The sequence below is a fragment of the Suncus etruscus genome, chromosome 6, assembly GCF_024139225.1.
Source record: "Suncus etruscus isolate mSunEtr1 chromosome 6, mSunEtr1.pri.cur, whole genome shotgun sequence".
Lineage (NCBI taxonomy): Eukaryota > Metazoa > Chordata > Mammalia > Eulipotyphla > Soricidae > Suncus > Suncus etruscus.
In genome coordinates, this window is record NC_064853.1 from 81262357 (window position 1) to 81284351 (window position 21995).

At 35.9% G+C, this 21995-nt stretch overlaps 1 protein-coding gene and 1 pseudogene across 1 annotated transcript in view; both read left to right on the forward strand.

Moving 5' to 3' along the window:
• The first annotated feature begins 765 nt into the window (after positions 1-765).
• Positions 766-21995, forward strand: part of ECT2 (epithelial cell transforming 2) — a 58314-nt gene continuing 37084 nt past the window's right edge. Inside the window, exons 1-12 of the mRNA XM_049775245.1 lie at positions 766-895; positions 2172-2251; positions 4384-4566; positions 5533-5622; positions 6522-6629; positions 9456-9529; positions 10567-10697; positions 10927-11042; positions 11146-11208; positions 13858-14080; positions 18501-18637; positions 21684-21803. Coding sequence (XP_049631202.1) covers positions 766-895; positions 2172-2251; positions 4384-4566; positions 5533-5622; positions 6522-6629; positions 9456-9529; positions 10567-10697; positions 10927-11042; positions 11146-11208; positions 13858-14080; positions 18501-18637; positions 21684-21803 — 1455 coding nt within the window. The remainder of the gene's footprint in view (positions 896-2171; positions 2252-4383; positions 4567-5532; positions 5623-6521; positions 6630-9455; positions 9530-10566; positions 10698-10926; positions 11043-11145; positions 11209-13857; positions 14081-18500; positions 18638-21683; positions 21804-21995) is intronic.
• LOC126012644 (uncharacterized) lies at positions 8982-9103 on the forward strand (annotated as a pseudogene).

Consider the following 21995-nt stretch of genomic DNA (forward strand, 5'->3'; position numbering starts at 1 on the left):
TCCCAAACCTAAATACCCCTCCTCTGGCCGCCCCATCTCCACAACTCAGTTGTGTGGATCAGTTCTCCCATTAAGTTGCTTGTGGACCTTTGTTGTTACCATGCTAGGTATCTTTTTGCTTCATTTAAGAGAAATCATTCTGTATCTTTTTCCCTTTCTTTCTTTCTAACTTCAGTCAGCATGATAGACACTAGTTCATTTTGTGTTGCAAATTGCATGATTTTGTTCTGGTCATATCCAGTTTTGTGACAGATTATTTGTGAAGATAATGGTGATGTCATAAATAAATATGGGAAGAGAAATAGGTTAGCAGAAGGCAACTGTGAAACATGAGTGCTTTTTGAGCATTAATATCAGGTAACATGCTTTTAGTTTTTTATATAAATTGTTTTTATTACTAGTTTTATTTACTCAAGAAGAAACAGGCTGAGATGTTGAGTGACTTTGAGGCTCATTTTTTCTTTTGATTATTTGGGCCACTGAGTTTGTACTCAGTGTGACTCCTGGTTGTGCACTCAGGAATTATTCCTGGCATTACTCTGGGGAACATATGGGATGATGGAGATTGAACCTGGGTTGGCTGCATAAAGGCAATAGCCCAATCTACTATTATTGCTCCAGCCCCTCTGATTTATTTTTAAGTGGGTGATATTACTTGATAAAAAATATAGGTGAAAAGGGAACTTCTAATTTTTTTCTCCACTTTTTTTTCCCATATATTTTATTCTGATTTTGTTATTTTCAGCCAATATAGAAGACTAAACAATGGCTGACAACAGTGTATTAACATCCTCTACTGAAAGAACAAGCTTGGCAGACTCTTCCATTTTGGATTCAAAAATTACTGACACTTCTAAGGAAAACATATTTATTGTATCTGCTCCATATGTTGAAGGTAAGTTTTGCTACATATATTCTTTGAAACATCACTAAATGACAACTCAGTTTGAAAAATAAATTATTAACTCAGTTTGGGATATTAGCTATTGATATAATTGACACAATTCTCTATAAGCTTAAGGTACAAGGAATATATTGCCTAATGAGAAATTAATTTTACATTAATTCTCAACTAAATTTAATCTTCTATTGTCAACTTTTTTAAGGGAGGGGTGTCAAGATCGGCTATGCTAAGGGCCACTAGGGCCATTCTGGTGGCACTACCCTCATCAGTGCATGGAGGACCCTGCAGTGTTTTAGGGATCAAATTCCTTGTGCCATGATGCAAGATATACACTCCTGAACTATCTCTCTAGTCCAATAGTGACTTTCTTAAAATTTGACTGTGTTAATGTTAAGTTAGAGTGCAAAGATTTATAAATTCTTGCTGACAGAATCCCTTCATACTGCATAGAATTTTTACTATTCCAAATTTTGAAGGGAAGTATCTTTTTATTTTTTTTTTAATTTTTTTTTCGGGCCACACACGTTTGCTCAGGGGTTACTCCTGGCTAAGCGCTCAGAAATTGCCCGTCTTGTGGGTACCATATGGGACGCCAGGGTATCGAACCGTGGTCCTTCCTTGGCTAGCACTTGCAAGGCAGACACCTTACCTCTAGCGCCACCTCGCCAACCCCGGCAACTGCTGTTTTTGTTGTACCTATGTAAGGACAATGCAGTTGTAGCATTATTAGCTAGAGTTTGTTTTTATTATGACTGGTTAGGTGAAGAACCAGTTATTTCATACCACTTCAAAAATGGCTCTTTCCTAAGGTTATATCATTGTCAAAATAGATGACTGTAAGATAGTGAATGTGCACTTGGTTAGGAGGGACACTGGTTGTATACTCTTAACAGGGGTCCTCAAACTTTTTAAACAGGGGGCCAGTTCACTGTCCTTCAGACTGTTGGAGGGCCAGATTATAGTAAAAACAAAAATTATGAACAAATTTCTATGCACACTGCATATATCTTATTTAGAAGTGAAGAAACAAAATGGGAATAAATACAATATGTGGCCTGTGGGCCGTAGTTTGAAGACCCCTGCAATTTGTGTCTCTAAAGTGGTGTATAGCCAAGTTCTTTAACAAATTAAGAATCAGAATTTTAATTCTAAAAAATGTTAGGATTTCCTCAAAGGTAGAAACGTACCATATATAACTAAACTAGAGACAATAGATACTAATTTTGATGAGAGTCCCTGATAAATGTATTTAACATTTTTTTAATAGAAGAAATGCCTCAGATTGAAACGAGAATGATATTAGTTCAAGAAGCTGGAAAACATGAAGAACTTATAAATGCCTTAAAGGTATGGATTTTTTTTCAGTTTTCATTTCCTTTTAAAAAGGCTGTTTTTCTTCCACTATTATATCAATAATGTATAGTTTTTATAATCTCATACTTAAGTTTCTTTTCTACAGACTATTAAAATAATGGAAGTCCCTGTTTTAAAGATAAAAGAAAGTTGTCCTGGAAAATCGGATGAAAAATTAATAAAAAGTGTTGTTAATATGGTAGGTCAAGCATTTCATTGCATGTAGCATGCTGCACTTCCCTTGAAATTTTTCTAATTATCCACTTTATGGTGATTGAACTTAAATTAAACACAGGTTATATTTTGTGTACTCTGAAGCTATATGATTAGAACTACTTTTTATTTTTAAATAATAGTGTTTCTGAAACCTCCAATTTAAGTATTTTTTAAATAATGAAATTCTAACATAACATACTGTTATAAAAATTTGATAAATTATCTGTCTTTTTTCTTGTGAAGTTCATATTCTTAATCATGCTTTTGTTCCAAAATTTTAAATTATATTAATTTGAGATACATCAGGGAATTTGCTTCAGCATGTGAATACTAGTTTTGTTGGATGCCATCACAAAGTATCATAGACTGAATGGCTTAAACACCACTACACATTTTCTTTTTTTTTTTTTTTAATGGCTTTTGGGCCACACCCAGTGACGCGCAGGGGTTTCTCCTGGCTATGCGCTCAGAAGTCACTCCTGGCTTGGGGGACCATATGGGATGCCGGGGGATCGAACCGTGGTCCGTCCTAAGCTAGCACTGGCAGGCAGACACCTTACCTCTAGTGCCACCACGCCGGCCCCACTACACATTTTCTTATTGTTCTGGAGTCTAGAATACAATTTCAATATATTGGCCAGTTTGGTTTCCCTTGAAACCTCTTGCCTTGACTTAACTTTCTTAATGTGACTTTATCATATTTCTTTTCTGTGTCTGAATTTTGTGTTACAAAGATACTGGTCAGATTGCACTAGGGCCCACTTTTGTGACAATTCAACCATAGTTATTTCTTTATAGACCCTATATCCCCAAATAAAGTATAGTCTGAGCTTAAAGGGGGTACATAATTCAATCTATCATATCATTCAAGGGGAAATTAAAAACAAATAATTTATTGACCTGTTTAGGATTATCTTAAACAATTATGTTCTTTCTATATAGTTGTCATAAGGTACTTAAATATCATTATTTTCATGTTAACAGTAACTTTCTTTTTCTCCTAAATATGCTGAAGTTCATTTCATTTTTATCTCTTCATTTTTATATATTGAAATTATTTAACTAATTAATATCCTTTTTATATATTTGAACTGTCAATATAAAAAAATATTTTTTTTGAGGGGGGCAGGTCTTCCCCCAGTGATGCTTTAGGTCTCTGTGGGCGACTCCAGAGATATTTTACCAGCCAGGGCTTCATTCTGAATATCTGAGGATGCAGTGTACTGTGGGGGCCTTGTGCTCAGGATTACCCAGCCCACATAGGCAAGTACTCAGGGAATCTCCAGAGTCCCATACTATGAGATGTTCAGGAACCTCAAGCATTAAACCTAGCAATGCTTATGAAATCTTGAGATGCCAGGGATTGACCTAGGTGTGGTGTGTGCAAGACATGTGCCTTAATTTGTGCTCTGTCTCTCTAGTTCCTTTTTCTATTTTTATGAAGATGTACAGAAGAGCTGTATATATATATATATCATGATTTTTTTCCACTCAAAATTAAAAGCACTATAGATTATATAATACATACATACTCACAGAATGTATAATTTAAATAATTTTTAAGGTACTAGATGATTTATAATGACTGAAATAAGGTCAGAAACTTAAAATTGTATGATACTGGTTTCATAATTTGAGATCTTAATGTGGAAAGATATATGTATATTTTAAAATACAAATATATGGTCAGCAGGGGGATGTAGGTCAGGAGTAGAGCATAATGCCTGCATGTATGACACCTTGGGTCTGATCCACACAAAGACTATTTTATTAAATTTAATGCCTAAACTAGAAACAAATTTTCTACAAATTTATACCTCAAATTATTAAATTGGTTTTAGACCTCATTTATTGTTATGTACTTTTTGTTTTTATATCTAATTTTTATTTTTAATAACTACATGAAAAAGGAAATCAAAGTACCCTTTGTCAAGATGGAATCAGTGGAAGAATTTGAAAGTTTGGATTCTCCAGAATTTGAAAATGTATTTATAGTCACAGACTTCCAGAACACTGTCTTTAATGACTTACATAAGACTGATTGTAGAGTTATTGGACCACCAGTTGTATTAAACTGTGCACAAAATGGAGCGGTAAGAAAAATTTTGTTTATTTTTACTTTGTAAGGTTAAATTTTATGCTAATAAATAGAAAAGTTTTCAATTAAATTGAAAGTATAATTAATATCCTTAATAGCATTGATTGCTTGAGTATTTTGAATATTGAAAATCTAAAATCTTTGAAAGTGAAACATACGTGTATATGCACCCAGTATGTCTTTGTGTGTATATATGCATATACATATACATATATAGATAGTTGTAATACCCATGTCTTAGGAAGAAATACATTTTTTTAATCTTGGAACGTAAAATTCTCTGCATATAGATAAGATACACAAATTACCACACATAAGAGAGAGGTGGTACCATGCTTCCTTACATCAGTTGCTTCATGACTTAACCCTAGGGAAATTTAGCTTTTAGTTTCAGCATAACATTTTAATATAAAAGCTGTAGTAATATAATAAATTATAAATAATAATAAATTAGTGCGGTACTTGCTTTTCCTATGTTTATCCATTAGCTTGCCTTATTAAATTTTGGTCTTTGTACTTCTTTTCTGGGGGGTGGGAACAGAGTTTTCTCATAAGCATTGATAACTTGGCTAGTCAGTTCTGGGGACCAGAACCAACTTTGACCACTAAAAGACAAGCACCTTAACCCCCTGTACTATCTCTTTTGCCCCCAAATATGAAATTAGATATGTATTCATATATGTAAAAATGCATGTTGGAATTAAGGAATTGGGTATATTTATGAGTACTTTTTAAATTTATGTGTAATTTGACAGAAGAGTGTTTAGATGTTTAGAAGTCTTGAATATTCTTATGAAATTTGCAGTTTTTCTTTTTTTGTTGTTGTTGTATAGTAGAAAATGCAAGTAAATCATTGAATTGGCAAGCTAGGCTATAGGGGTAACGCATGCTAAGCTTGAGAAAGATGTCATTTGTATTCTTCTATAAAGATAACACATTGATTTAAAATTGTATTCTTCAGCCATTGCCTTTTTCATGTCGGCCTCTCTATTGTACAAGTATGATGAATCTAGTATTATGCTTTACTGGATTCAGGAAGAAAGAAGAACTGGTAAGTGTTTCAAGCACTCAAATATTATTTTCTCTAGCAAATAAATGCAAAATTAACTTTGGGGTCATATATCATAATTTTATTTAAAAAATATTGAAGGAGGGGTTGGAGAGAAAGCACAGCGGTAGGGCGTTTGCCTTGCAAGCTGGACCCAGGACCAACGGTGGTTTGAATCCCAGCATCCCATATACCGCACTCCCCTCTCCCCTGTGCCTGCCAGGAGTGATTTCTGAGCAAAGAGCCAGAAATTAATATTTAATTTTAGCGTTGCTGGGTGTGACCCAAAAACCAAAAACAAAACAAAATAAAAATACTGAAGGAGAAACTGAATTTGTTAGATTTTTGTATTTTGTGAAGAAAAATTCTGATGAGTATTAATAAGAAGCAAATGTTTAGTTTAGATTAGCATTTTATAAACTGGAGACTACTGTGAGCCGCCATGATATTTAATGGGGCCACATGTGAAAATTGATAGAATGGAAAGGGGTACCATAGGAAGGGAAACAAGGCCAGAAGGTGATCAGGTTCCAGAAAAAGTTGAGAAAGCTGGTCTAGATAGTTGGCATATGAATAACAGAAAAACTTCTTATGTGTGTGTTTTTTAGTTTTTCTTAATAACTACCAGATCTTTTAAGTTGCCCTTTGTTAAATATGTTAGCCACCTTATTTGAAATTATTTGCTTTTACATTAGAGTTTTGGTTAAATAGTTCTAGCCTATTTTTATTGTCCTAGAGGTCTATACAAACATCATTCTGTGATCTGTAAAATTTTTATATTGAATATACAGCTTTATGAAAAACTCCCATGCATCTTATAAATAAAAATGCTAAATGAATTGCTAATAGTTAAAAATATTTTATTTTAACCATAAAGTGATGTTGCTTATTTTTCTTTTGAGGTTAAATTGGTGACTTTGGTCCATCACATGGGTGGAGTGATTCGAAAAGAGTTTAATTCAAAAGTGACACATTTGGTGGCAAATTGTACCCAAGGAGAAAAATTCAGGGTATGTCAATTGTGGCTATTTTTATGTATATCAGCATAGCATTCTTTTGGGAATGATTAAGTGAAGTACTCCTATTGTTTTTCCTAGCATGCTTTTAAGGGTGAGAAGTTCAAGATTTGGGGGGTGGGGGTGTATGTATGTGTGTATACATTTAGTAACAATTTTAAATTGTAGGAGCATGATCCTTTAGATCTTAAAGGAGGCAATGGGAATTGATTTATATCCTGAAACATGAGTTTGATTGTGGAAATTGTTAGATGAATAACATTTCAAGCAAATAATTTCATAATTGTCTAAATAGTCTTTTTTTTTTTTTTTTGGTTCTGGGACCACACCCAGTGGGGCTCAGGGGTTACTCCTGGCTCTGCACTCAGAAATGGCTCCTGGCAGGCTCAGGGGACCATATGGGATACCAGGGATCCAACCCAGATTGTCTGCGTGCAAGGAAAATGCCCTACCTACTGTGCTATCGCTCTGGCCCCTTAATTGTCTAAATAGTCTTTATAAAACTTGACCCATATTAAATAATAGTTCTAAGATTTAACTTTTTACATTTATGAAAGAGCAGCATAAAGACTTATGAAAATCTTAGTTTAAGATTGCACTTAGGTCCAGTGCAGTGGCACAAATGGTAGGGTGTCTGCTTTGCAACACTAACCTAGAACAGACCACAGTTAGATCCTCCAGCATCCCCTATGGTCCCCCAAGCCAGGAATGATTTCTGAGTGCATAGCCAGGAGTAACCCCTGAGAGTCACTGGGTATGACCCCAAACCCTCCCCGCCCCCCAAAAAAAGATTGCACTTGAATATCTTAGGAAGGGTTTATCCCTTTTTTCCATGTTTTCTTGGTGTACTTAGGTAGTTAGTGGTTATTATTGGGTAATTCTGAACTCCTTAGAGGCACATTTTTTCAGTTCATATAGAAGTTTATAGTGATATAAACAGATCTTTACTAATGTTATCTTGGCCATTTTTTCTAAGTAAACATGGAGAAAGGAGAATGGAGAACTAGATAAATAATAAGACACATTTAGAAGAGGTAAATTTAAGAAAATAGAAACATTGGTTTTTGTTTTGTTTTTTAATTTTTATTTTTGGGGTCAAACCTGGCAGTGCTCAGGAGTTACTCCTTGATTTGTGCTCAGTAATAGCTCCTGGCAGGCTCTGGGGACTATATGGGGTGCCAGGGATTGAACCTGGGTCCATCCTGAGTCATCTGCATGCAAGGCAAATGCCCTACTGTTGTGCTATTGCTCAGCCCCAAATAAACTTCTTGGATGTCATGAAGCTTGTTTTAGTTACTTAAACCTCGGATGTATGATATCAAGACAGGTTTTTGGTTTTATTTTTTGATTTTAAATTGTTACAAAGGTGAGCTTCATGTCAGGAGCTGGACCCTCCAGTCCTCTTCTATTTTGTCTCTGAGAATCATTACACAAATGTTCTTTATTTTTCTCAAAACCCATAGATGAGGGAGACCATTCTGTGTTTATCTCTCTCCTTCTGACTTATTTCACTCAGCATAATAGATTTCATATATATCCATGTATAGGAAAATTTCATGACTTCATCTCTTCTGATGGCTGCATAATATTCCATTGTGTATATGTACCATAGTTTCTTTAACCATCTATTGAGGGGCATCTTGGCTGTTTCCAGAGTCTGGCTATTGTAAACAATGCTGCAATGGATATAGGTGTGAGAAAGGGATTTTTGTATTGTATTTTTGTGTGCCTAGAATATATCCCTAGGAGTGGTATAGCTGGATCGTATGGGAGCTCAACTTCCAGCTTTTGGAGAAATCTCCGTATCGCTTTCCACATAGGTTGGACCAGACGACATTCCCACCAGCTGTGAATAAGAGTTCCTTTCTCTCCACATCCTAGCCAGCACTGCTTGTTCTCATTCTTTGTGATGTGTGCCAATCTTTATGGCGTGAGATGGTACCTCATAGTTGTTTTGATTTGCATCTCCCTGATGATTAGTGATGTGAAGCATTTTTTTCATGTGCCTTTTAGCTATTTGTATTTCTTTTTTGTCAAAGTGTCCAGCTTCTGACATGATGCTCACCACAGGGATCGTTTAGTGCAGTCAGAGAAATAATTACACTGAGAACTATCATGACAAAATGTGGCTGAATGAGGGAAGTAGAAAGCCTGTCTAGAGTACAGGCTGGTGTGGGGTGGGGAGGAAGGACACTTGGGATATTGGTCATGGGAATGTTGCACTGGTGAAGGATTATATGTATATAATATATAATATGTATACATAATATATAAATATACATAATATATAATATATGTATAATATATGTATATATATATTAAAAATAAAAAAAAAAGGAAAGATACGGCCTCCCAATTCTTACCACAGGCTGTGTTCTTAACACTGACTTTATAGGAAGAGGAGGTACATTAAATGCACCTCAACACTGGCCCTTTGCCTGGTCTGTATTGTGAATTGGGGGACAAAAATATTTAAAAAAATTTTTTTTACAAAGGAAATGAATGATGATCTAAAATTTAGGGGCAAAGGAATCTTAATGTATGTTTATAATTCTTAAAACTCATGAGTGCGGGCCTGGAGAGATAGCACAGTGTTGTTTGCCTTGCAAGCAACCGATCCAGGACCAAAGGTGGTTGGTTCGAATCCCGGTGTCCCATATGGTCCCCTGTGCCTGCCAGGAGCTATTTCTGAGCAGACAGCCAGAAGTAACCCCTGAGCAACACTGGGTGTGGCCCAAAAACCAAAAAAAAAATAAACAACAACAAAAAAACAACAACAACTTATGAGTGCAATTATTTTAATCACACTTGTAATTTTAGATTGCTGTGAGCCTGGGCACTCCAATTATGAAGCCAGAATGGATTTACAAGGCTTGGGAAAGGCGGAATGACCAGTAAGTTTTTAGAATTTCATTTTCTCATTATATGATTTAAACAGAAATTTATAATCATAAACTCATGTACCAAAATACTTAATTTAATGTCTTACAGATAAATTTAGTCTAGTTTGTTTAGGAAATAAAGTACAGGTAAAAGTAATAGTTTTTAAAAGCTTGAAAGTATATAGATTGCATGTGGAATTATTACTTGAGTTTCTATAATCATAAATATCTTAAAATTATTAAATAGTTTAATGCATCTAACTGTTTGGATACTGTTATTTTTCTTATTTGGTTATATTCTAAGTAGTTCTTCATTGTTCATTGCCTTGTTAAGCTTTCCAGCCTCATGGTTTCTTATTATTATTCTTATTGTTATTTATCATTTTTTAGAAATTCATGTAACTAAAGAACCCGTGGAATGTATATAAAATTTCACGTATAGAGCAGGGATTTGCATATCTTAAAGGTTAGGCTTTATTCAAATTTGTCAGTTACTTTGAGATGATTGAGGACACACTAATTTTTTTTTTTTGTTTGTTTGTTTTTTTTTTTGGCTACACCCATTTGATGCTCAGGGGTTTCTCACTGGAGAGATAGCACAGCGCTAGGGCCTTTGCTTGGCAAGCAGCCGACACAGGACCAAAGATAGTTTAAATCCTGGCATCCCCTATGGTCCCCTGTGCCTACCAAGAGTGATTTCTGAGCACAGAGCACTGCCGGGTGTGGCCCCCCAAAAAGAAGAAAAACAAAAAAACAAACCCAAAAACATGTTTCTTGTGGGGCCAAAGCAATAGAGCAGCGATATGGCATTTGCTTTACATCAGTCCCCAAGTCAGGAGCAATTTCTGAGCACATAGCCAGGAGTAACCCTGGATTGTCACCAGGTGTGGCCCCAAAACAAACAAACAAAAAAACATGTTTCTTGAAAATAACAGTATTTGCAATAAAACTGATTATGCTAAAACTCTGAGTTATTAGATTTATGTTTCCATTTCTAACTTATTAAATTTAAGTTAAGCTGGTTTTAGAATAGTATATTTTGTTTTTAGGAATTTCTGTGCAGCAGTTGATGATTTTAGAAATGAGTTTAAAGTTCCACCATTTCAAGATTGCATTCTAAGTTTTCTGGGATTTTCAGATGAAGAGAAAATCAACATGGAAGAAATGACTGAAATGCAAGGTAGAATTTAGAATAATTTAAAATAATGTATTTTCTCTTTTTCTTGTTGGTTGGCTCTAACTGAGGCCATATGAGTCATGCATTGAATGACAAGTCTTAAAATTTTCTACTGCTTGTTTATCAGTTACTGGTGAATGAACTTATTAAAAATTTGGGTTTAAAGATGAGTAGACTTAATTCTCATAAGCATTGATAAGTACTCATTTATTCTTGTATGGATTATTTTTAGGAGGTAGCTCTTTACCAGTTGGAGATGAAAGATGTACTCACCTCATAGTAGAAGAAAATATAGTGAAAGAACTTCCATTTGAACCTTCAAAGAAACTTTATGTTGTCAAGCAAGAGGTAAGTTAATTCTAGAATAAGACTGGATTTTGTATGTATTGAAAAAACTTTTCTGTTAAGGTAGATTTAGTTCTTAACTAACATGTTCTTTTCTCTCAACTAGTGGTTCTGGGGAAGCATTCAAATGGATGCCCGGGCTGGAGAAACTATGTATCTATATGAAAAGGTATGATTTTTGGTTGCTTCATCATTTATTTATTTTGAAATTTGATTTTTTAAGGTTGATTATTTTTTTCCTTTTTCTTTTTTTGGGGGGTGTCATACCCGGTAGCACTGAGGATTACTCCTGCCTCTGCACTTAGAAATTACTTCTGGCAGGCTTGGGGGACCATATGGGGTGCCAGTGGTTGAATCTTGTTTGGCTACGTGCAAGGCCTTACCTGCTGTGCTGTTGCTCCGGTCTCAAGGCTGATGATAGGTTTTTTTTTTTTTTTTTTTTTAATTCCAAAAGACTATAGTTTACAGTTACTTTTTTGTTTGTTTTTTCGGGCCACACCCGGTGACACTCGGGTTACTCCTGGCTATGTGCTCAGAAATCACTCCTGGCTTAGAGGACCATATGGGACACTGGGAATCGAAACCGAGGTCTGTCCTGGGTCAGCTACATGCAAGGAAAATGCCCTACTGCTGTGCTATTGCTCTGGCCCCAGTTTACAGTCACTTTTATGTCATTTTTTGAAGTTTTGGAATTACTACATATTTGAATATATGACTAACTCATGGTGTTACCACTATGAACAACATTTGCATGTTTAAGAAACTTAAAGCTTTGGGGCCGGGAAGGTGGCGCTAGAAGTAAGGTGTCTACCTTGCAAGCGCTAGCGTAGGACGGACCACGGTTCGATCCCCCAGCGTCTCATATGGTCCCCTCAAGCCAGGGGCGATTTCTGAGCGCATAGTCAGGAGTAACCCCTGAGCATCAAACGGCTGTGGCCCAAAAACAAACAAACAAACAAACAAACAAAAGAAACTTAAAGCTTTAAGGGAAAGATAGTTGTATATATTATTACAGTACAATATGATATGTGCTGTAATTGAGTAATAGTCCTAGGAGACTTCACTTTAAGTGACTCAGACAAGATTGAAATTAAGAAACAAAAATGAAAACAAATGTTCAGTCATTTTATAGACTATTCTAAGAACATTCAAGCTAGATAGCACATAGACTATGGTATGAATGCTTGAAAAATCTATTCAGATATTATGTAGTTTAGTCTGGCTTTAGAAGAGTGGGGAATAAGGCCAGCAGATTACAACAAGCTAGAATCAGAATCACTTTTAATGTTAAAGTATTTGAAATTTGGGGGCTGGGGTACAAGAGGTAAGGTGTTTGCTTTGCATGCCTCCAACCTGGGTTCCATTTGTGGTATCCAGTGTGGTTTGGAGCAGCACCAGGAATGATTATTGAGCACAAAATGAGGAATAAAGTCTTGAGTGCTGTTGGGTGTGTCCCAACCTTCCACCCCTAAAAGGAAATAATTTGAGTTTTGTTATATAAGTATTGGGAGCCATTGAAAGATATTTGTGGAGGAAGGTGGAGTAGGGGAGTAGTATTTAAAACAATGACTAGTAATAGAATGTAGACAAGGGAATAAAACCTGTTATTTATTTATTTATTTATTTATTTTTGGGCCACACCCAGCAGTGCTCAGGGGTTACTCCTGGCTGTCTGCTCAGAAATAGCTCCTGGCAGGCACGGGGGACCATATGGGACATCAGGATTTGAACCAACCACCTTTGGTCCTGGATCGGCTGCTTGCAAGGCAAACACCACTGTGCTATCTCTCTGGGCCCTCCTTTATTTATTTATTTTTTTAAATAATATCTTTACTTAAGCACTATGATTACAAACATGGTTATAATTGGTTTTAGTCATAAAAAGAAAACCACCTTTAACCAATACAACATTCCCACCATCAATGCCCACCATTTCCTTCCTCCACCACACTGCCAAATCTGGCCTTTATGCTGGATTTTATGAAAAGTGGTATTAGTCATCAAAATGTGACATAAAGGTAATAGAAGCTAGATTTAAGGGAAGATTTACTTCAGTTTGGAATTTAATAGTTTTCAATGGAATATTGAAGATGAGGTATAGGCTTACTGTGTTAAGTGTAATTAGTTACTATATTGTGTCTTCTTTAATTTTTCAGTTATCAATAAGAGATTCTTTTTATTTTATTTTATTTTTTTGTTATTTTTGGTTTTTCGGGCTATACTCGTTTGATGATCAGGGGTTACTCCTGTCTAAGTGCTCAGAAATTGCCCCTGCCTTGGGGGGACCATATGAGACGCAGGGGGATCGAACTGAGGTCCTTCCTTGGCTAGCGCTTGCAAGGCAGACACCTTACCTCTAGCGCCACCTCACTGGCCCCACCAATAAGAGATTCTTAACAAAGTTTAAGAAAGATGATTTAGATTTTTGGGGGAAGCTCTTAAAAGTGTGAATTAGCAAATTCTGGTGAGCACTATGTCTCAAGATTGCTAAATATTAGGGATATAGTGGACAAAAAAAAATATCAATTTGTCTGTCCTCTTGAAAATTATCTTTCCCCATGTGGTACTGATGAATGTAGAAGAGTTGTATACAGTGGTGACTATACTATGAAGAAAAGAAAATTAGGTTTACTGTAAGTTAGACAATTATGATCTCAACTATGTTTTCTGAAGCTTATAAATCACCTCGGAGAATGAAGAGCTGTAAAATTACTGTGTAAAAGTTATATTTTACTATATTCAGAATGTTTTTCTTTTGTATCTGTGCTGCTGGTGAAGAACTATGGAAGTAAATTGAGTTTTTTTGCTTTTGATTCAGATTGATACTCCTGAACTCAAGAAATCAGTATCGCTGCTATCTTTAAACACACCAAACAGCAATCGCAAAAGACGTCGATTAAAAGAGACACTTGCTCAGCTTTCAAGAGAAACAGACCTGTCCCCTTTCCCTCCCCGCAAGCGGCCATCAGCTGAACATTCCCTTTCTATAGGATCTTTACTAGATATCTCCAATACACCAGAATCTAGCATTAACTATGGAGGTATAAGTTACAATTTTTTAAAACTGATCTTTAAAAGTAGAGTACAATGGTAATTAGAATAGATAAAATCTTTGTTGCAATGAATATAACAGATTCTGCCTTTGTCTAATAGCTGGAAAGTGATAGAACTGTTTAAAAGCAATTTCTTAGCACCAGGTAAAGAGAAGCACAGATCACAATAACATGAACTATGAAGAAAATAGGTACAGTGATGTCAAGCCACTTTGTTCTTAATTGATGCAGAACAGTTTATCTTTTTTCTTTTCAGGCATTAGTTTTCCTATTATTATTATTATTTTGGTTTTTGGGCCACACCCGGCAGTGCTCAGGGGTTACTCCTGGCTGTCTGCTCAGAAATAGCTCCTGGTAGGCACGGGAGACCATATGGGACACCGGGATTCGAACCAACCACCTTTGGTCCTGGATCGGCTGCTTGCAAGGCAAATGCCGCTGTGCTATCTCTCTGGGCCCCCTTTTTATTATTTTTTGAGTGTGCAAAAAAACCTTTATTTCTAGATATATGAAAATTTTCTCTTTATCTCAAGCTACCCCTCCACGTATTATTATATCTTGCTTTCCTTTCATATTCAAAATTACCACTGTGTCATTTCCTTTTAAAACCCTACTCATTCATGAAAGGCATGCTTCACAGCCATACTCGTGGCCCTCATTTCGTTATTTTCCATTGATTTTTTTTAACTTAGTTGAACTCTAATCCTGCCTATATATATTACTACCTGGGAGACTAGACTGTTTTATGCTGTTAACAGAGTTCAACACATGAATAGCTTTTTTTTGTTTGTTTTTGGGCCACACTCGACGGCGCTCAGGGGTGACTCCTGGCTGTCTGCTCAGAAATAGCTCCTGGCAGGCACGGGGGACCATATGGGACACCCGGATTCGAACCAACCACCTTTGGTCCTGGATCGGCTGCTTGCAAGGCAAACGCCGCTGTGCTATGTCTCCGGGTCCAATAGCTTATTTTTTAATCCACCTTTTTCCACCCTTATTTCCATTATATATCACTTATGTTCTCTAGCTCTTAAACTGAATCTTATTTCTAAGTTTTTTTTCCTATTCCTAAATGATCTCATTTAATTCCATGGCCTTAAAAACATCTACATGGTTGATGTTTATCCCTAATGCATCTCTTAAATTTTCTTTTTCTTTTTTGGTTTTTGGGCCACACCCAGTGATGCTCAGGGGTTACTCCTGGCTATGTGCTCAGAAATTGCTCCTGGCTTGAGGGACCATATGGCACTCCTGGGATTGAACCTCATTCGTCCTGGGTCAGCTGCATGCAAGGCAAACACCCTACCACTGTGCCATTGCTCTGGCCCCAGATATCTTACATTTAATACCAAATTCTGTCAATAACTTCTAACTATTTCTTTTCAATTTTTTCTGTAAAATGGATCTCTTAAATGATCCTAATAGTCTTCTAAACGTTTCCTTTTTTCTCATCTGGTCTCGTGCTTGGGAACACTCCTGGTGTCACGGGGGTGAGTATGGTGTTTATGTTAATGGTTTCAGTGCTTGAACTCAAGCTTCCTTCATACTGAACATGTGATCTAGCCTGTGACTTATCTCCCTTGTCTCCCTAGAGAGTCATTTCTCTGTGCTTACTACATGAAGCACTTGAGAGATCTCTAAAAGTTTACTAATTGGATCACGCTATACCTGTGCCTAAAGCATTTAGTGGTCTTGTATTAGCATAGTGCTAAATTCCTCTGATATTCCTGCCCTCATTTGCCTTTGACCACATGTAGGGGCATGCTCTCTAATTATTTCTATGATTCAGTCATTTTTTCTTTGTTATTAAAATATTTTCACTATTTCCATATCTCAGGAACTTTATCCTTGCTTTCTTTAAAGAAGTACTGTGTTCTCTGCAAAGTTGTCTTATTTCATTACTTTTTTCCTATCAACCCATCTATCAGCTGATTGTTATTTTCAGTAGTCGTTGTTACCATTAGAAATTACATTTTAAAATTATACTTTTTTATTTTATTTCTTTCACCAGAATGTAAGCGTTACAAGCCTATCTTATTTTTTTGCTTAACTCCAATAGCCTGGTACTGGATAAATATTTGCTAAATATTTATGGAAAGAATTGAAAGTTGGTTTAAAGTAGACCAAGAAAACTGAGGTGGGTTTGAGAATGTAAAAGGAAAAAGATTATATTGACTTTCTAGGAAGTAGATAATGTAAATTATTTTGTTTGGATTATGGAAAAGTAGGAGCTAATTGGTTAATTGGAGGTTACTTAGATGATTTTTATTGTAAAAACCATTGTATTCACAATGGTATACTAAATCATTTGCTGTTATCAGTAAGGATCTTCAGAGGATATTGAATAGTAAGTGAGTAAGCAGTTAGCATTGGATATTTCTGAAGAATCTTTCAAAAGAAAGGCAGTTTGGAAACCATGAACTAATTTAGTGGCATGTGTCATGAGGTGAAAAGAATTGGTGATAGTTGAAAAGTATGACACTAGAAAAATATTGATAGAATTGAGTGATAGGAAGGAAAGCATGGAAAGACACTAAAATAAGTGCAAGAAGTATTTATTAGGTTGACCCTAAATATGAAGGATATATATATTTGGTTGTTTTGTTTTTGAGTCATGCTCTTCTGTGCTCAAGGCTGGCTCTGCACTTAGGGGGACCACTCCTAGCAGGCTTGGGTGACCACATAGAGTGCTGAGGATCAAACCCAGTCAGCAGTTTGCTGACTATCCTTTTGGAGCCAAAGTAAAAGAAAGTGAATCATTAAAGACAAGAGATGTGACAACTATACCAATATATTATGTATTATATGGTACATATGATCTTTGTATATTAGGGTTTTTTTTCCCCTAAAGTATCCAAATTTATGGTGAATGTAGTCTGAATATAATCTGATTTTATATGACACATTTCTTTGCAGACTCATATTTGAGGAACATTCTCAACTTTATAATTCATGATTATTTAATAATACTTAGATTATTTAGTAAAATTGATATGCTGGATTGATATCTTTCCCATGTCATCCTCTTCTCATACATAGCATGAAAAACTTGCTACTAGGAAGAGATGTATTAAATGTTGAAGTAATCTAAACATTGTGCTAAAAATAAGTTAAGCTTTTATTAAACATTCTTTTAAAAAATTTTTATGATAGTTATGAATATATCCTAACATCCTCTTATTTTTTACCTTTGTGCCACACCCATTGGTGCTCGGGCATTTATTGTTCCTGGCTCTGCACTTAAAAATCATTCCTGGGGGACCTGGGATGCTGGGGTTTAAACTCGGGTTGGCCGCATGCAAGGCAAATGCTCTACCATCTGTGCTATTGCTCCGGCGCCCCTAACATTATTCTGTGGGTCAAACTATAGTTTTTAGTAACATACTTTGAACTAAAAATAATTACTTTGATGTTTTGTGTTTTGCAGAGCTTCTTTCATATATGAAAGCTTTTATTATTATAATTTTTTAATCCCAACAACTGTTCTTTCTTTTGGGTTTTCATTTTACTTTATTATTTAATTAATTTGGAACTAATTTTATATTGTTAAAAATTGACAAAAATAGTATGAAGGTTTTAGATTTCTCTTTTCCAAATAGAAATTGTTTTCTTAATAAGTAAACATTCATGCTCTTTTTTTGTTGTTGTTTTTTGTTTTGGGGGCCACACCTGGCTGTGCTCAGTGACTACTTCCTGGCTCTGCATTCAGGAATCACTCTTGGTGGGCTCAGAACCATATGGGATGCTGGGGATGAACCCATGTTGGCCTCATGGAAGGAAAATGCCCTACCCGCTGTGCTATCACTCCAGTCCCCAACATTCATGTTCTTTTTTAACTTACATAGTTTTCATATTTGTACTCATAATTAGTTGCATATTTGGTATACCTTTATCTCTAAATACTTAAATATATTTCCCAACATAAAGACATTATTTTTGTGGTGCCAAGTACCAACCCTGAGACTTACATATGCTAGGCAGTGTAGTAATGGTGAGCTAGAATTCCTGGGCCAACAGATTGTTTCTTTTTTAATGTTTTGGTTTTTGGGCCACACCCGCTGACTCTCAGGGGTTACTCCTGGCTATGCACTCAGAAATCGCTCCTGGCTTGGGAGACCATATGGTATTCCGGGGATCGAACTCCGGGGATCGAACCGCAGTCCGTCCTAGGCTAGCACAGGCAAGGCAGACTGCCTTACCACTTGTGCCATCACTCCGGTCCCAAGATATAACTGTAGTATAAGTATGGTAATCAAGAAGTTGTGCAGAAAAAGTACACTGGTGAAGGGATAGGTGTTGAAACATTGTGTGACTGAAACTCAATCAAGAACAACTTTGTAACTGTATCTCTAGGTAGTTCAATTAGTACATTTATTTAAAACATTTTTTTTCCCTTTTAATCTTTTAGATACTCCTAAGTCTTGTTCCAAGTCTTCAAAAAGTTCCACTCCAGTTCCATTAAAGCAGTCAGCCAGGTGGCAGGTTGCAAAAGAGCTCTATCAGACTGAAAGTAATTATGTAAATATATTGGCTACAATTATTCAGGTAAGAATTTGTTTGCAAAATGATCTCTGTTCCAGTGTTGATAATTGAAAAACTCTAAGATAGTTATTTCCTACAAAAAATTATGTAAGCACAGAATTTGTACATGGATATTAAAAATGAATATATGTGACAAAAACTGCTGCTAGGAAAATGCTGTAACTGTAGTTTTTTAATTATGCAGAAATAGCATTACTTTTCATAGTGATTTTAAGAAGAGTTATCAGTAATCTTAGCATACTGAGTTACTGAGATAAACAATAAAATAAACTGTTTCTATGTTTGGAATTAGTTGATACCTTTTTTGGAAAGAATATATTTTAGAACCATTGCTTTATTAAATTATATGTGAAAAATCAATAGCAATGAAAGTAATAATAGTAAAGTTTTTCTCTGGTCCTTTCGCATGCCAAATGTTCTTAAATAGTAACTATAAATCTTAACTCATTGCTTATCAGAATTGAAATGTACTGTAAAGTAATTTCTGAAGAAAAATTCTAATGAATCTTTGTGAGATGGAAGTGATACTACGGAAAAAGTAGAAGTTCAAGGTTCTAAATATACTGGGATAGATCTTTTTTGACTCTGTCAAAATGGGGAAAAATAGGAATAATAAATTGGTATCAAGTTTGTGTGAATAGAAAAATAATAGAGAGTTTCTGGTTGCCAGAAGTGATTTCTGATTGCAGAGCCAGGTATAATCCCCTGAGCACTGCCAGTTGTGGCCCCAAAACCAAAAAAGAAGAAAGAGGTTTTCTTTACTATCTTTAGATAATTTCAGCAAGTAGGGGTCACCATATTTGCAGAAATATCTTATATGTTTAGCTGCTTATGTGTATATACATGTATTTTATAATAAATTGTGCAGTTTTGATAGAGACCTCCCTCCCCTCCCTCCCTCCCTCCTTCCCTCCTTCCCTCCCTCCTTCCCTCCCTCCTTCCCTCCCTCCTTCCTTCCCTCCCTCCTTCCCTCCCTCCTTCCCTCCCTCCTTTCCTTCCTTCCTTCCTTCCTTCCTTCCTTCCTTCCTTCCTTCCTTCCTTCCTTCCTTCCTTCCTTCCTTCCTTCCTTCCTTCCTTCCTTCCTTCCTTCCTTCCTTCCTTCCTTCCTTCCTTCTTCCTTCCTTCCTTCCTTCCTTCCTTACTTCCTTCCTTCCTTCCTTCCTTCCTTCCTTCCTTCCTTCCTTCCTTCCTTCCTTCCTTCCTTCCTTCCGTCTGTCCTTCCTTCCCTTTTCTCCCTTCCCTCCCTCCCAAACTGGGGAAGCTCAGGGAGTACTTCTGCTTGTTCAGGAATCACTCTTTGCTCAGGGAACAATATAGGATATCTGGGATTGAACCTAGGTTGGCTGTGTGTAAGGAAAGCTAACCCACTGGAATATCACTTTGGCCATCATTTACTAAATTTCACATTTAAAATTTCTTTAAGTTAAGGTCATGAGACTTTCTTTGGTATTTTGTTCTGAATGTTACTTGGGCTTTATTTTTAAGTAAGTATAGGACTTATTTTGAGTTAATAATTAAAAAGGTGTTGGGAGTCTAGAGCGGTGTTGCAGGCTGTAAGGTGTCTGCCTTGCGCGCTCTAGCCTAGAACAGACCAGGGTTCGATCCCTAGCATCTCATATGGTCTCCCAAGCCAGGAGAGATTTCTGAGCGCATAGCCAGGAGTAACCCCTGAGCGTCACCGGGTGTGGCTGAAAAACCAAAAAAAAATAAAAAGATGTTAGATTTAGGCTTTGGCTCATTCATTGCTATGACAAATGATGATTTTATACAGAATTTACATAGCCATATATGAACTTTTTTTTCTGCAATATTAAATGTCTTTATTAGTTCAATCAGTTTTTTTTTTAACATTTATTAATTTAGGTTTTTGGGCCACACCCAGCACTCCTGTTCTGTGCTCAGAAATTGCTTCTGGCGGGCTCAGGGGACCATGTGGGATCTGGGAATTGAACCTGGGTCTGCATACAAGGCAAATGCCCTACCACTATGCACCAATCAGTTCTATAGTCTTTAGTACTATAGCTTTATAGTAAGAATTAGATTTTTGATGACTCTAGGCAGGTGTTGGGGAATTGAACCTCAGGTGCCTGCCTGCTAGTCAAACATCCTACCTACTGTGCTATAGCTCCAGCCAAAGCAATGGTTGGGAGGAATCTGGTGCCTCTTTACATACTAGTGATATGTGATACTTAGCCTAGACATGATAAGCTGGAGTTTTAGTGTTTGACTAACAAGCAGTCCTTAAGGGAAATGGATGACTTCACTAGTGATATGTAGGCTTAGAAGTTCACTTACCTCACAGTATAGTGATGCTTATGCTTGGAGTGCTGTGGATCACCAGTGCTCTACCAGTTGATTTTTGAGGGCACCATGTGGTTTCAGGGATTGAGTGAATTCTGGGCCTCTGCATGTAAAGCATGTGCTTCAGTCCTTTGATTTATCTCCTCAGCCAAATATATTGATTTTTAAATTGCAATTACGGCTTTTAATGTTGGTTTCCATTTGTACTTTATTGGGAGATAATTTTATGTCTGCATATATTCACTCATGTTAGGTGTATACTGAAAGGTTACTTTTGTTAATAAACCCGTGACTTTGCTAAATCCAATAGTTCTAAGAGATGTTTTTCCCCTTTGTTTAGATGAGTAAAAACAGCATAACTAGGTCTTTTTAGTTTCAAGTCTAATTAAACCAGCTTTCTTCACTAACCCTTCAAAATATTTAGTTAACTTTTATTAAGTATATGTTTGGCAATAACTAATTGCTTTCTTTCTAGATAAGTGAAAAGTAGAAATTATTCTTAACATACTAATCATTTTAATGGTTTTTTAGACTGAGATGAGAGTATTTTACAAGAATATATTTAAATTCATATGTATTAAAGCACAAAGAGAATAAAATAGAAAATGTTAAATGAAAAATAGCTCATATTTAAAAGAAATATTTAAAATGAATTTTTCCTCCAAAGGTTTCTTTTCTTTGTTATAGCTTTGTTTTTTATTTTCCTACAGTCTACCTAAACTATATTTATTTTTTTAACCTCTTTTAGTTATTTCAGGTACCTTTGGAAGAGGAAGGACAACGTGGTGGGCCTATCCTTGCACCAGAAGAAATTAAAACTATTTTTGGTAGTATCCCAGATATCTTTGATGTACATACCAAGATAAAGGTAAATTGTGTTAGGTTGTTGGTAATTGTTTTTGAATTTTTGTGTATTATGCTTTTCAGGTACTTCTGATTAGCTACAAAAGTTTTCTTCCCTAAAAATTCTTATTTCCTCTTATTTATTAATCATTAATCACTTTGCGATAGAACTTTATTATTTTTTTGTTTTTGTTTTTGTTTTGTTTTTTATTTCGGC